This window comes from Dendropsophus ebraccatus, chromosome 5, assembly GCF_027789765.1.
Source record: "Dendropsophus ebraccatus isolate aDenEbr1 chromosome 5, aDenEbr1.pat, whole genome shotgun sequence".
Taxonomy (NCBI): Eukaryota; Metazoa; Chordata; class Amphibia; order Anura; family Hylidae; genus Dendropsophus; species Dendropsophus ebraccatus.
This window is the reverse complement of record NC_091458.1, coordinates 48,404,734-48,418,903: the sequence shown is the minus strand read 5'-3', so window position 1 is coordinate 48,418,903 and position 14,170 is coordinate 48,404,734. Positions and strand designations below refer to the sequence as shown.

At 42.5% G+C, this 14,170-nt stretch overlaps 1 protein-coding gene across 1 annotated transcript; it reads right to left on the bottom strand.

The window, feature by feature from the left end:
- Nucleotides 1–233: 233 nt before the first annotated feature.
- Nucleotides 234–13,441, bottom strand: ARF3 (ARF GTPase 3). Its single transcript, XM_069970099.1, has 5 exons — nt 13,335–13,441; nt 6,575–6,784; nt 4,803–4,913; nt 1,751–1,875; nt 234–1,650 (listed from the first exon to the last, which is right to left on the bottom strand). The coding sequence occupies exons 2-5, from the start codon at nt 6,720–6,722 to the stop codon at nt 1,489–1,491; spliced, it is 546 nt and encodes a 181-aa protein (XP_069826200.1). The 5' UTR covers nt 6,723–6,784; nt 13,335–13,441; the 3' UTR covers nt 234–1,488.
- Between the last annotated feature and the right edge of the window lie 729 nt (nt 13,442–14,170).

Below are 14,170 nucleotides of genomic sequence, written 5' to 3'. Positions count from 1 at the left end.
GAGAAGACAAAAAAAAAAAAAAAAAATGATATGAGGAGTGATTTTGGTATCTGACACTCTTGTCATTTCAATAATCCTTATTATTCCATCTGAAAACATTTTGCAGACAGAAAAAGGTCACTTGGAAAATCTGTTTCATATCTATGATGTAAAGATGAATCACCTTAACACTAAATCCCTGTCATGCTGTTTGATTCACAGAGTCGCAAAAGTATTCAGCTGAAAACCATGAGTGCGATGGTCTGTTTACTTTCATTTAGCAGAATTACCAGGACAAAACAGATTAAAACTAAATTAAAAAATATAGATATATATAGAGTTTCAAATAGAAGTGCCTGTGCCGATTCTACGAAGAAAAAAAAAATCTTAATTTCACTTAAAGGTTTCAATGCAAATATGATGCTATTGGAAGGTCATCAGCTGGATGGACTCCCAGTGATGTAACTGACAGGAGGAGTGGAGATCGCCACAATGACTTCATCGGGAGCTGCTCCAGTCATTATAAATAAGGGTGGTGAGACTAGAGCACAATGTGCTCAAATAACCTCTTATTTCATTACAGCAGGTGTTTAGAAACTAAAAGGACAACCCACATGCACAGCTCATATACATTAAACTTTCCCACTGGCTTAATACAGTTGTAAAGGAAATAAATACTATGGCTTTTGCAGTTAGTTTTTACCACCGGAGTACGTGGGATTCATTTCGCTAACAACCATGAAATCTTCATAGCACTACACTTCACTTCAAACACAGTAAAGAAGCCAGCTCTTGTGTGTATCGGATATAAATGAAGCACAAGAGCAGCGGAGTGCGATTTCAGCACCACCCTGAAAGATCTAGGTTGATCTATACCAGGGAATACCAGACAAAATGAGATCCTTATTAAGTATACAGCCTTGGATTAGATGTAATGTTAATAAATTACCGTTCCAGTCATTTAACGGACCCAAATATGATGTACCCTTTCCTTGAATGGAAAATAAAAAACAAAACAAAACTCACTTGGTAGGTGTACTAAATATTCTTGTATGAAGCACTGAAGACAACCTGCCTTAAAAACAAACACGATAAGCCAAATACATCTCTCAATCTTCAGCATAGGGAGCTTCCACAGAACATACAGACACAAAACAGCACAGCTCCCAAATCCTTTCTGTACCATCCCTGTCTACAGGGGGTAGATTGCTATGGCATGTACTGCCAAATCTCACAAGTCCTCCCCCACCCAAAATCTCCAAAAGGACAAATAAAGAGCAAGTAACAGCAGCTGGATGAGTCAGAAGAAACACGGCACCCGATAAAAACACCCCAAACCAAAACGGCAAAGTAAGCGAGTGTGGAACCAGGAGAAGCAGGTGGGATAGGGTGGTCTGTGTCGGTAGCCAACCCCAACCTGCCCTGGCTGAAGAGGGAATTTTGGATGGAGGGGATTGGGGAGGAAGAGTCAGGCGCACGCTGGGGAGGCTGAGGTAGGGCCATGAATCATTACTTCTTGTTCTTTAGTTGGTTGGCTAGCCAGTCCAGGCCCTCATAGAGACCATCGCCACTGGTGGCACAAGTGGACTGGATGTACCAGTTGCGATGACGGAGAGAATGAAGGCCCAGTTTGTCTGTGATTTCTGCAGCATTCATAGCGTTAGGAAGGTCCTGAAGAGATATGATAAAGAAAGAGATCTCATTAGGAACCAATATACTTAGAATGAATATGAGAGACATCACACAGAGAATTGCTACATATTAAACCAACCTGTTTATTTGCAAAAACAAGCAGTACGGCATCCCGCAGCTCATCTTCTGCCAGCATCCTCATTAACTCCTCACGTGCCTCATTAACCCGTTCTCGGTCATTACTGTCAACCACAAATATTAACCCTGCAAAAATAGGATGGAAAACAGATGATTTTACTGGTTCTAATGGAAATCAGAAATTCTAGGAAAAACACAGGTGTGGTGCTGAAAAATACATTCAAGTATGTAAGTCAGTACTGGCTGACCTGGTAGTGTAAGTGTTGACAACATGGCTGCTTGTTTGCTTTATGTAACATGGCTTTAGCTAGGATTCACTGACTAAAGCTTACCTGCACTGTCTAATAGGAGTTTAGGGTAGTCTTTTTGAGTATATTATCTGACTACAGCTCTCTGCCTCTGTCATGTTTAAATGGGTTTTCCAGGACTTTTCACTGGTGGTTTATCCTCAAGATAATCCTGTCAATATCTAATCAGTGGAAATTCGACAGCCCACCAGATATTCAGTGCGGTGGCACCTGCATACACAGTGAACAGGGCTGAAAGCTAATAGCTCTGTCCATTGTGGTCATGCTGGGTTACTGCAGCTTAGCTACTCTTAAAGGGGAACTCCGGATAAGAAAAACTTGATTTTTATTAAAAGTACGTTAAAAGTTAAATATATGTGCCTATACAATGTATTACTGTATCTGTACGGTTCTGCCACACTGGTAGCTGATAGAAATCCAGGAAGTGAAAAAAATGGCCCCTGTGCAAATCCACATTGTCTCCTGCTCCTTATGCTCTCCCCCCTTAGGAGACAAATCTTCCATGCCTCTGTCTCACATTGTGTGTGTTTGCTGAGATCAGGCTAATGATGCAGACAGGGGGCAGGGCGTGATCTGCCAGGAGGCTTGGCTGGTTCCCCCAAACCCGTGAGTGATTCACCATCTCTGACCGGCCAGAAACAGGTGTTGCACTGATTTCTCTAATTGTGCAGACGTGTGCAGTGAAATTAGGGCTGTGTTCACACATGTTGGAGTGTCATTGCAGTACTGCAGCGTATTCACAAAAATGATGCAGTAACACACGTAAATGATGCTAAACGGCAGAGAGGATCAGAGCCTTATTGTGGGGCTCAACTTCAAAGATAACAGATGCTTGATCATAATATGTGCGTGGAAATGAAAAGAATTTTTTTTAAAAAAAAGTTCTTTACTTTATTCCAATATTAGCGTTACAGGTAGAGAATACAGCGTGCTGTGTGGTGTTACAGGTAGAGAATACAGCGTGCTGTGTGGTGTTACAGGTAGAGAATACAGTGAGCTGTGTGGTGTTACAGGTAGAGAATACAGTGTGCTGTGTGGTGTTACAGGTAGAGAATACAGTGTGCTGTGTAGTGTTACAGGTAGAGAATACAGTGCTGTGTGGTGTTACAGGTAGAGAATACAGTGTGCTGTGTGGTGTTACAGGTAGAGAATACAGCGTGCTGTGTGGTGTTACAGGTAGAGAATACAGTGTGCTGTGTAGTGTTACAGGTAGAGAATACAGTGCTGTGTGGTGTTACAGGTAGAGAATACAGTGTGCTGTGTGGTGTTACAGGTAGAGAATACAGCGAGCTGTGTGGTGTTACAGGTAGAGAATACAGTGTGCTGTGTGGGTGGGGCCACACTGAAATCATAAATTACTGCAAATAATTCAGTAACAAAATAAAACTGCAATGTGTGAACACAGCCTAGGTGTCCTGCAACAGCTTTGGGTGGGGAATGGGTAGGGTGCAGGACAGTGATGAACAGCTGAGGGAAAGCATTGCATTCTAGAACCTTTAGTTCTGTGTACAACTGATAAACCAGGAAGTGCAGAAACACAAAACAGAACACCCCCCCCCCCCCAAAAAAAAAAAAAATAAATACATTTATTTTTGATAGTTTCAAAAATGGAAGAGATAGGTAAGTAATGCTTTATGCTTCTGCAGAAATGTCATTTATTTAACCTCTACCCGGAGTTCCCCTTTAAAGAGAATCTGTCAGCATCCAGACCTGACCCAAGGTGCTGTCAGAGGTCATGCCCTGCCTGCACTCACCATCATCATTGACATCAGCAAAGCATGAGGTCAACGATGTAGCAGCTGAGAAGAAAGAATATGCAAAGCACCTCTCACACTACCTCAAGAACCCTTTACTTAGTAAGTCAGTGTCAGTCAGTCAGTGTTTAACTAGAGGTCTCAAAACATGACTAGGAACATATGCCATACTTAATAGAAGGGAGGAGGGATTACAAAAAAAGGTGATTGGGTAACGCAAATAAGCTTAAAGCGAACGTACCACTAGGTACATTGTTTGGTGTATTTTACATGAACAGATCTGCGCATGGCGAAAGCCCCTCCCCTCTGTGACACGGCTCCATTAGAATTAATAGAGCCTCGTCACAGAGGGAAGTAGAGATCGCCACACTGTAGGCTGGTGGGCCCACCCCCAGTGTTTAATGCCCGGCCGGTGCTTAGTAATAGATTAGTACTGTGCGCAGGAACTGGGCGGCAGTTCAACAAAAGAGACTGCTGCACCGGCATCCCTGCGCCAGTCTGCTCATGTAAAAAACACCAAGCAATGTACCCAGTGGTACATTTGTTTTAAAAAATAAAGGAAATTATTGCGCACTGAACAACTGCTTGTTATTTAAATTTACAGTGGCAGATATCTCAAAAGTGTGATGACTAGAGACAGGGTACAATCATACGTGAACAATCTCTTATTCTAAATTGCTGGTCCTGAAAACCTAAGATGCATTGGCAAAAGCGGTAAATTATACATCAGGCCAACATAAAGATTATGGAAATACCAATCAATCGTAAGAAATGTAAAGGTGAAGGGGCAGAGAATTAGTAGGTCTATAGATACCATTAGGCAAAACATTTTGAGACAATTTTTTTCTATCTACAATGTATGTCATGTTTATGGTCTGTGTGACGACATTGTGTAAAACATTTTTAGAATATATTCCCTATATACTGTGTCACCTAAAATAATTCATTGTCGCTATTGTTGTGTATATACAGAATATATATAGCAGCTCACCCTGAGTATTCTGGAAGTAATGTCTCCACAGTGGCCGGATCTTGTCTTGGCCACCAACATCCCACACTGTAAAGCTAATGTTCTTGTATTCTACTGTTTCTACATTGAAACCTATAAAGGAGAAGAACAAAACGAGAGTAAATTAAAGTGTTACATCTTAAAAAAACAACAAAAAAAACGACTAGCATTTATTCGGATCTAAAATCCTAAGTATCTGTATCCCAAGGTCCTGGACTGCATGATTATTAGATAAATTATTCCCGTGTCTGCATTAAGACAAGTACAGGTCACCAGTGTCTTATGGCTGTTTGGACCAAGCACAGTGAAAAAAAAAGGAGCAGAATAAAGTATTGGTTCTGCTTAATGGAAGCTAAACTTTATTTCTTACAAGGCTATTTGGAATGTTTTTTGGTGGTATATTTGAATTTTTTTTATTGCTTTACACAGGGAGGGGGGTCGGGGGGAATCAGCTAACTGTACAGCAGGTCACTGTGAGGGGTCCCTGCAGGGTGCTGTTGTGTGACATCCGACATCACTCTGCAGGACCTCCCCCCTCCCCCGGGTGTCAGCGATGCCGACTCTGAGTGCCAGGAGGGGAAGGGATACGGCGGGCGACATTGCTCCGCTCCAGATGTCTGGTGGCTATGAAAGAAGTAATACCGCCCGCCGTAGGACTCAGGTCGGCATCGCTAACACCGGGGGGGTCCTGCAGAGTGATGTCGGATGGCACCCCGCAGGGACCCCTCACAATGACATGCTGACGCCAGCCCTGCAGATGTAACTGGTGTGTGTGGAGACGCAGAACACTAAACCCTGATTGGCTACACGCTACCAAGCCAGTCAGGGTTCAGTGCTCTGCCGCTAATAAGACAGAGAGCCACACGCCGGCCGGGTATGGTGACGTCACCGAACCGGAAGAAGAAGAGGATCCACGAGTCGCAAGCTGGAAGATCACGTAGCCGGACCGGAGATCTCCTTGGGGGGGCAATAAAGGACAGGTAAGTATATTAGGAAAGGGTAACCTTGGTTAACCCTTTCCATTACCAATTTATCAATTTTCCCTGGAATACCCCTTTAACAGAAGCTGATGATAGCTGATGCTACGAAAATGTATCAGTTGTCATCAGGCGTTTTATCCTTATATTCAATGATCAGTTGTTGGAGGCGACGGACAAAAGAGCGTTACCAGATTCATTCTTTGTGTCCGGCGTCCAGATTCAAGCACTGGATAGTTTGAACTGTCTTATTTCAAACAAATGGGAACAGTTCAAATATCAGTTTCCCTCTAGTCCTTTGCTACTACCCTGTTTCCCCAAAAATAAGACATCCTCCAAAATTAAGGCATAGTAAAGGATTTACAGGATAGCGTTAAATAAGGCATCCCCCAAATCTAAGACCCCCCAGTTACCACCAGGGTTATGTTTGGTTATTTTGCTTTGTGATGACAACTATTGTACAGTATATAATAAATATATACACATTTTTTGATCAACAATAAGTGTGAATTCTCCATGGAAAAAATAAGATATCCCCTGAAAGCAAGACATATCACATCTTTGGGAGCAATAATGAATATAAGACACTTATTTGTTTGTCTTATTTTCGGGGAAAGACGGTAAGCCGAAGGGGATCTGAGCCTTACCGCCAGATGAATGTGAAGGGGGCCTTACTCGAAGCCTGAGCAGCTCTGTTTGGATGTTTATATTCTAATGTGTTGACAATGAAAAGTTTAAAAAAATAAACAAAAAGATACAGATTTTCATGTATTATACCTATAGTTGGGATTGTGGTCACAATCTCTCCAAGTTTCAGTTTGTATAATATAGTGGTCTTTCCTGCAGCATCAAGCCCCACCATGAGTATTCGCATTTCCTTCTTTCCAATAAGACTTTTAAGCAGATTTCCAAAGATGTTTCCCATGGCTCTGTTCTCAGGATGATCGGTATTATCGTGTAAAGTAAATCAGGGGCTTGTGCTCTTCCCTGAAATAACACACAAAGCTAAATTAATACGGAAAGTACAACAATAATATCAGAATAGCTTAGACTTATCATTGCTCCTCCAAAGATGGTGCAGCTGAATCACCTTTCTGAACTCTTGCTGCTGAAAGGAAAGCATTGATTTACCTTTCAGAATTAGTAAGGAGCTTCTCGAGGCAGACAGTATCAGAGATTGCGGTTACACAGCTCAGGCTTAATCTCTCTCTTCTGCACACAAAAGTAGCTAAGCCCCACCCCCACTTCCTGTGTCCTGTCTTTATCTCGCTGTTATCAGAGACAGAAAGGCCCTAACAGATGATGAACAGCAAACTGCAGGGAATTGAGACACCTAGTAGATTAGACATTAAAGCGGTTTTTTGGGGGTGACATGACATTTTTGGTAAATGAAGCCGTCCACACAGCTGCATCAAACATAGTTGTAAGGATCAAAACAGAACCCTAAGGGCTCAGCCACACTAGCGTTTTTCTTTATTTCTAACGGATCCGTCTATATTAATTAAACGGATGAGCATAAACTGATGAGCAGACTGATGCAAACGGATTGCAAAATGTTCATCTTTTTTTATTGGTCCGTTTGTATTTTGGCTTAAAAAAACTGACTTTTTTACATCAGTTTGCATCCGTTTGCATCAGTCAGCATCCGTTTTTCTATCCGTTTATTTTTCTTCTTTGGTTTCTTGCTGCTTCTGCGCATGCTAAGTGCAAAAACGGATGAAAAAACCGATGTGAACGGAAATACCTTCCGTTTTAGATCGTCCTCATTGACTACAATGTAAAAAAAAAACGGAAGTGCACTTTCCGTTCGTGATCCGTTTTTTTAAACGGAAAGAAAAATACTGCAAACACTATTTTTTCTTCCGTTCAAAAAAACGGATCTTGAACGGATTGCATGCAAACGGAGCATAATTAGGGCAAACGGAGCACACTAAAATAGCATGGGAATCTATGGGGATTTTAACGGATCCAACAGTTTCCGTTTTGCTTACTCCAAAACGGAAAAGGTAGACGGAATGGTGCCGGATGGTCAAACGCTGATGTGAACGTAGCCTAAGATGATCCTAAATCAACTGGTGCCAAATTTGTAATTTAATTCTATTAAAAATCTCAAGCCTTCCAGTACTTATCAGCCACTATATGTCCTGCAGGAAGTGGTGTATTCTCTACAGTCTGACACAGTGCTCTCTGCTGCCACCTCTGTCAGAAATATAATAATATAATAGAAGTAAATTACAAATCTCTGGCACTTTTTGGCACCAGTTGATTTGAAAGAAAAAAAAATATTTGGTGAAATACCCCTTCAGTTAAGAATAGGTAATACATTATAACTTTACTTGTCACTGGAAGGAACAGGAGCCATACAGTGAGGTGTCACATTAGCAGTCAGAGAATATTTAAATTCTCTTTCTCCACATTCGGCTGTAAAACATATATCCGGGTCAGGATCTAAATTATGCATCTCAAGATCTGGCACAGATGGTGTGAATTGTGCCCTGATCCAGAAAGATCCAGGCAGGTTGTCAATTATTTATAGACTTGGACAGAGAGGGAGCATTATTTTCAATTTCTGAATTCATTTAACAACGTTGGAGGTGTTGTTATGAATGCCACCTGCATCTGGCAGAATCCGGTACAGTCACTGAAAATATGTATGTATGCAAAATAGCAGGAGAATTAAATGACAGCTGTTCACAATAGTTTTTTTTTTTTTTTTTCTTTTTTTTTTTTTTTACAAATCAGATGACGGGTCCCATGAATTTCTATACACCAATGTCAAAGTCAGTTTAGGCTAGGGATGCGTGACTATGAGTCATATGACAGCAAATTAAATTGACTTCTCTGTGGTCGCACAACTTTATTAGTTACAGGAAGACCACCTAAAGGACACTACCCCCATTAAGTTAAGATTTCCAGATCACCCGATCAGAGCTGCACACTGCAACAGTTGCATCTGTTCCTCCCATTGCCACCTTGATCCTGAGATGTCTTCTTGTTTGAACTTATGCAAATATCTGGTTTGGTGCACTGGAGGTGGGCACCCAGTACACGGATATCTCCTCCCCTCAATGACGTGCTGCCTTCAGAATCAAGTCTGACCCCAGCCTGGCGCGTCACTAAGAGGAGGAGATATGGAGATACGGGTGCCCTAGGAGCCCACCTCCAGTGCACCACACCAGACATCTATATAAGTCCTATATGAGAGGAAGAGATGGCACAGGTACAATGTTTGCAGCAGCGCCAATCAGGTCATATGGAAATCTTAATTGAGTAAAATGTTGCAGCATGAATGAAACAGGGCAGACTACCCTTACTTATAAATACTAATCAGTTTTTTTTTTATACTCAATCCAACAAAATGTTTTTCTTTTTATCTCCTTTTTGAGGTTAATTGGTAAAACTGGTGGCGTGTACTAATGTACAGAATCCACTGGGTAAGGTATTCATCTGAGTAATCCTTCATTTAATGCAATAAGAGCCCTTTTGTGGCTGTATGTTGTATATACTGTTTTCTTCATGGCATTCTACCCAATCACGTGCGGGCACCAAAAGGATACGGCTATACATTTTTGATGCAGGACTTTATGGACTAACAAATCCCATACATTTATTACTAAAGTCAGCTAAACCAATCTCCTCCGGTTGGTGATTGTCAGCTGTTTGCCTATACACCGTATATATACACTCAGTACAGGCAAGCAACCAAAAATCAGCGGCCTGTTGGGCAGAGGAGCACTAGTACACATACATAATGGAGAGGACTGGTGTGTGGTGCTCAGAGTCCTTAAAGTGTCACTGTCTTGAAATTTTTTTTTGCAGAAATTAATAGTCCAGGCGATTTTAAGAAACTTTGTAATTGGGTTTATTAGCCGAAAAATGCATTTTTGTCATGAAAAAGCAGTTTGAAGCTCTCCCCCCTGTCTTCATTGTTCTCCTATGGAGACAGATAAATAAAAGACCAAAATAGGACAACAAAGAGTTAATCTAAATACCTCACCCTTTAACTCCTCTGACAGTCACCACTGACCTCTCTGAGCTCTGATTACAGCGTTCACCCAGCTCTGTGCCTGTAATCCTCTGTTATCTGCTTTCTGTTGTCGGCTAACTCCCTCCTCCCCCTCCCCCCTCTATAGGAACAGACAGAGTATGTCTGATGCAACAAGTCACAATTTTCAGATTTTTTGCAGTGGATGGAAAAGAGGAGAGGAGGGGGGGACCTGGGAAAAGGCTTTTTAAATGCAGATAATTACATATTTGGCTAATAAACCCAATTACAAAGTTTCTTAAAATCGCCTGGACTATTGATTTCTGCAAAAAAAAAAAAAAATACGACAGTGACTCTTTAAACAATGTAAGCATTCTGTTAAGCTTCTCTAGCTTCACTAGTTTATGCTACTCAAAGGGTGCATTTACACAGAGATTTATCGGACTGATTTTTTTAAGCCAAAGCCAGGAACAGAGTATAAACAGGGAACAGGTCAGAAAGACAGATCTCTCCTCTTCTCAAATCCATTCCTGGCTTTAGCTTCAGAAATCTGTCAGATAAATCTCCCTGTGAGAACACACCATTAGACAGGGCAGCATAAACCCACTGACAGAGTCTCTTTAGGCATTGAGGACGATCAAATATAAAGTATACAAAGCTGTCCTGTTTAAAACTAGGTTTCTACAGATGTACAAATAACATACATCTTACAAAGTATATGTACACGTCTTCTAACATGGAATCCACACCTTACAGTCAGGTGACCCAGCCTTCCTTTTCCACATCTCTTCTATTATATTAACTTGGAAGTTTACCTAAGAACCTGCTATTCCAGTCTAACTGGTTTACGTCATGTTTGGACTGCTCAGTTATAGATAGATGAACCATTTCGGTAGAGATTAAGGTATATGACCATATATAACCAATAAAGGAAAAGTGCTGATTATTGATCGCATCATGTCATGGGACCCAGATGGTGAAAAGCTGCAGCTATATGACATGTTATCACAGCTATAAGTCATGTGACATTAGACACTGGCTTACTGGTGCGTCCATGCTGCCTATATACTGTATATAGCAGTAGTTATTCATTATTAGCACATCCAGTAAGGACAGTATATTTCAATTGTTGTTCTCCTGGACATCCTTTCTGACTAACTAATGGTTCTAAACAAGTTTTAATCTCACTTCAATCACAAAAATACTGTACTAAACCAAAAGGTACTGCCCAAAGAGTGTTATACAACAAACATGGCTAATATCCATAAGCTGTGTTTTACTGAATATAAGAAAAGTCCACTTTTTCAAATAACTTCTCATTTTTCCACCAGGGAAATTCTAATAGGATGACTTGTACAAGCCTACAGAATGAAAAAACGGCTGCACATGTCACCCATGTTTGATACCAAAGCTTGTTCAGCTACATTAAAATCCAACATCAGAACTTAGTATATAATCTGATCAAACCATATTGCCTCACGTACCACGTGCAGGTCTCTGATACACAAGTTCCTAGCACTGGCGCAGTGTCAGTCGGCGACCACAACCACCGCAAAGCCATTCTTTGTGGTCTTGTACTCCTCCCAGTAAGAGCCCTATGTGACCAATTAGCAGGAAGTTATGTGCAAGATGTGCATGGTAAATACCACCATGGAATGGGCTTTTAGATCTGTTCACACTAGGTGCTGGCTGACAGCCATTGCCTCTGGCTTTGCAGTGGTGGTGGCAGACCAACACTGCACCAGTGCAAGAGTGGGAACTCGTGTGTATCAGGAGACCTGCACGTGGTACATGAGGCAATAAGGTTTGATCAAATTACTGTGGTGCCTTGGATTACGAGCATAATTCATTCCAGGACCATGCTTGCAATCCAAATCCACTCTTACCAAAGCAAATTTTCGCTCTTGATCCATGTTTCTTTTAAACCAATGTACCACTGTATATACTAACTTCTGACGTTGTTTTTTAATGTAGCTGAATAAGCTTTGGTATCAAATATGGGCGAGATAAGCAGACATCTTCTTACTCTCCAGGCTTGGACATCATGACTATGTAGTCAGATCAGATGTCTACATTTTTGTATGTTATAAGTCATTAATGGCGACTCCAGCCATTGCAAAACTACAAATCATGCCTGGACAGCCAAATATATGACTTTGGCTGCCCAGGTATGATGACAATTGTGGTTTTGCAACAGCTGGAGTACCAATGGTTGCCATAACTGTTATAGGGATTCTTTCAGTAGGGTCCTAACAGACTGGTATATGCCATATGTCCAGGGGTAGGGGTATCCAAGGAGAGGACAATCATTCAAATCTAGATAGAAGCCAGCTGGTCACACCTTGAATGTATGCTCTCATAGAAGTATTAGAAGAGTTCAGTTTCCTTCAGTGCATCGGGCACAGGGATGGGAAACCTTTAGTCCTCCAGCTGTTGCAAAACTACACTTCCCATCATACCAGGACAGCCAACTAAAGCTAGTGGACTTAGGATATGTTCACACAGTGTATTTTAAAGCTTAAATGCAAGCTTTACAAGTCTCTTTTTTTGGACCTTTTTATGCATGTTTTTGATAAAGGGGGCGTGTACCTCTGTCATGATAAAGGAGGCGTGTACCTCTGTCATGATAAAGGAGGCGTGTACCTCTGTCATGATAAAGGAGGTGTGTACCTCTGTCATGATAAAGGAGGCGTGTACCTCTGTCATGATAAAGGAGGCGTGTACCTCTGTCATGATAAAGGAGGCGTGTACCTCTGTCATATGGGACATCATGCTATAACACAGGGATGGGAAACCTTCAGCCCTCCATCTGTTGCAAAACTACAATTCCCATCATGCCTGGACAGCCAAAGCTTCACTTTGGCTGTCCAGGCATGGTGGGAATTGTAGTTTTGAAACAGCTGGAGGGCCGAAGGTTTCCCATCCCTGCTATAACATGTCCATGTGATATCTACACTGTACCTGCTTGAACAATATATACTCTTGAATGAACACTATAAAAATAATGGAAGTAAGAGGTCACGAAAACTAGACTACATCTCAAGAGTGCCAATGCCAATCAAACAGTATACTACATGCCATTCTGTGCTGAACGCCTACCCACGGATGAATGATGGTGCCAGGGACCTAGTATATGGTTTAGATACATTCAATGATGATATGGTAAATCAGTATCCCCCCAACCTGTGGCTCCCCTTCTGTTGCAAAACTGCAATCCCCATCATGTCCTGGCAGCCAAAAGGTCTCAGTGCATGATGGTGGTTGTAGTAGTACAGCAAGAGCAGGGGAGCCACAGGCAGCCATAGGACTGGCAGAGCTTCACACAGTATACGGATAGATTACGTGTGCGGGACACGGGCTCCTGTCATGGTGGTGGTGTCCCCCCAGAAGAATACTGCCAGCTTCTCATTACAGCAAGATGGAGGTTGATGCTTGTTCTCCATGCGTGGGCGACACATACACTCCCATCCATAACGAGCACGGCACAATAGATACTGAAGCTCAGGGATATGGACGTTCCGCCTCTCAATGTCCGTCCATTCTCGCACCTACCTTCACCTCTTCTTCTTCTTCTTCTCCCTCGCCTACCGCAGCGACTCTTCTGTCCTCTCCAACCGGAAGCACCCGGGCCAAGTCTCGCGAGACTTCTCCCCGGAGCCTCTCCAGGCTTGTCTACGGGCGCTACTGGGGGAACGCTCGCGAGACTTTAGGCGGTTTCCACAGTAACAGATGCAGCAGCAGCGCTTCTCTTCCATTCTGCTGCAGGAATGAGTGGGCAGGAGGCCTGGTCCTCACATGAAGCCCTGATGTCTGAAAAAAATCACCCACACATCCATTAGCGACAGAACTGTAATACAGAGCGCTGCTATTGTGTGCATTAACACAGCAGCCATGAAGGTGTTACCTACAGGCATCCATAAGACATAGAGCTGTAGGCTTCACATCTTACATGTGCTAATATAGAACTGTATGAGGAGATAGCAGAAGCCATTGTATGAGGAGATAGAAGTGGTGTATTGTAAGAGGATATAGCAGATGCCATTGTATGAGGAGATAGCAGAAGCCATTGTGTGAGGAGATAGGCCCTGTTCCCACTGAGCAAAGCTAGCGGAATTCCGCAACGGAATTGTCCGGCGCGGAATGCCGTTAGCCTCCCGCTCATAATGGGAGTCTATGGGAGGCGCGCGCTCCTGCCCTGTACGCGCTGAAGAATGAACATGTTCATTCTTCAGCGCGTACAGAGCAGCAGCGCGCGCCTCCCATAGACTCCCCTTATGAGCGGGAGGGTAACGGCATTCCGCGGCGGACAATTCCGTCGCGGAATTCTGCTAGCTTTGCTCAGTGGGAACGGGGCCATAGTGGTAGTGTATAAGGAGATAGATACCATT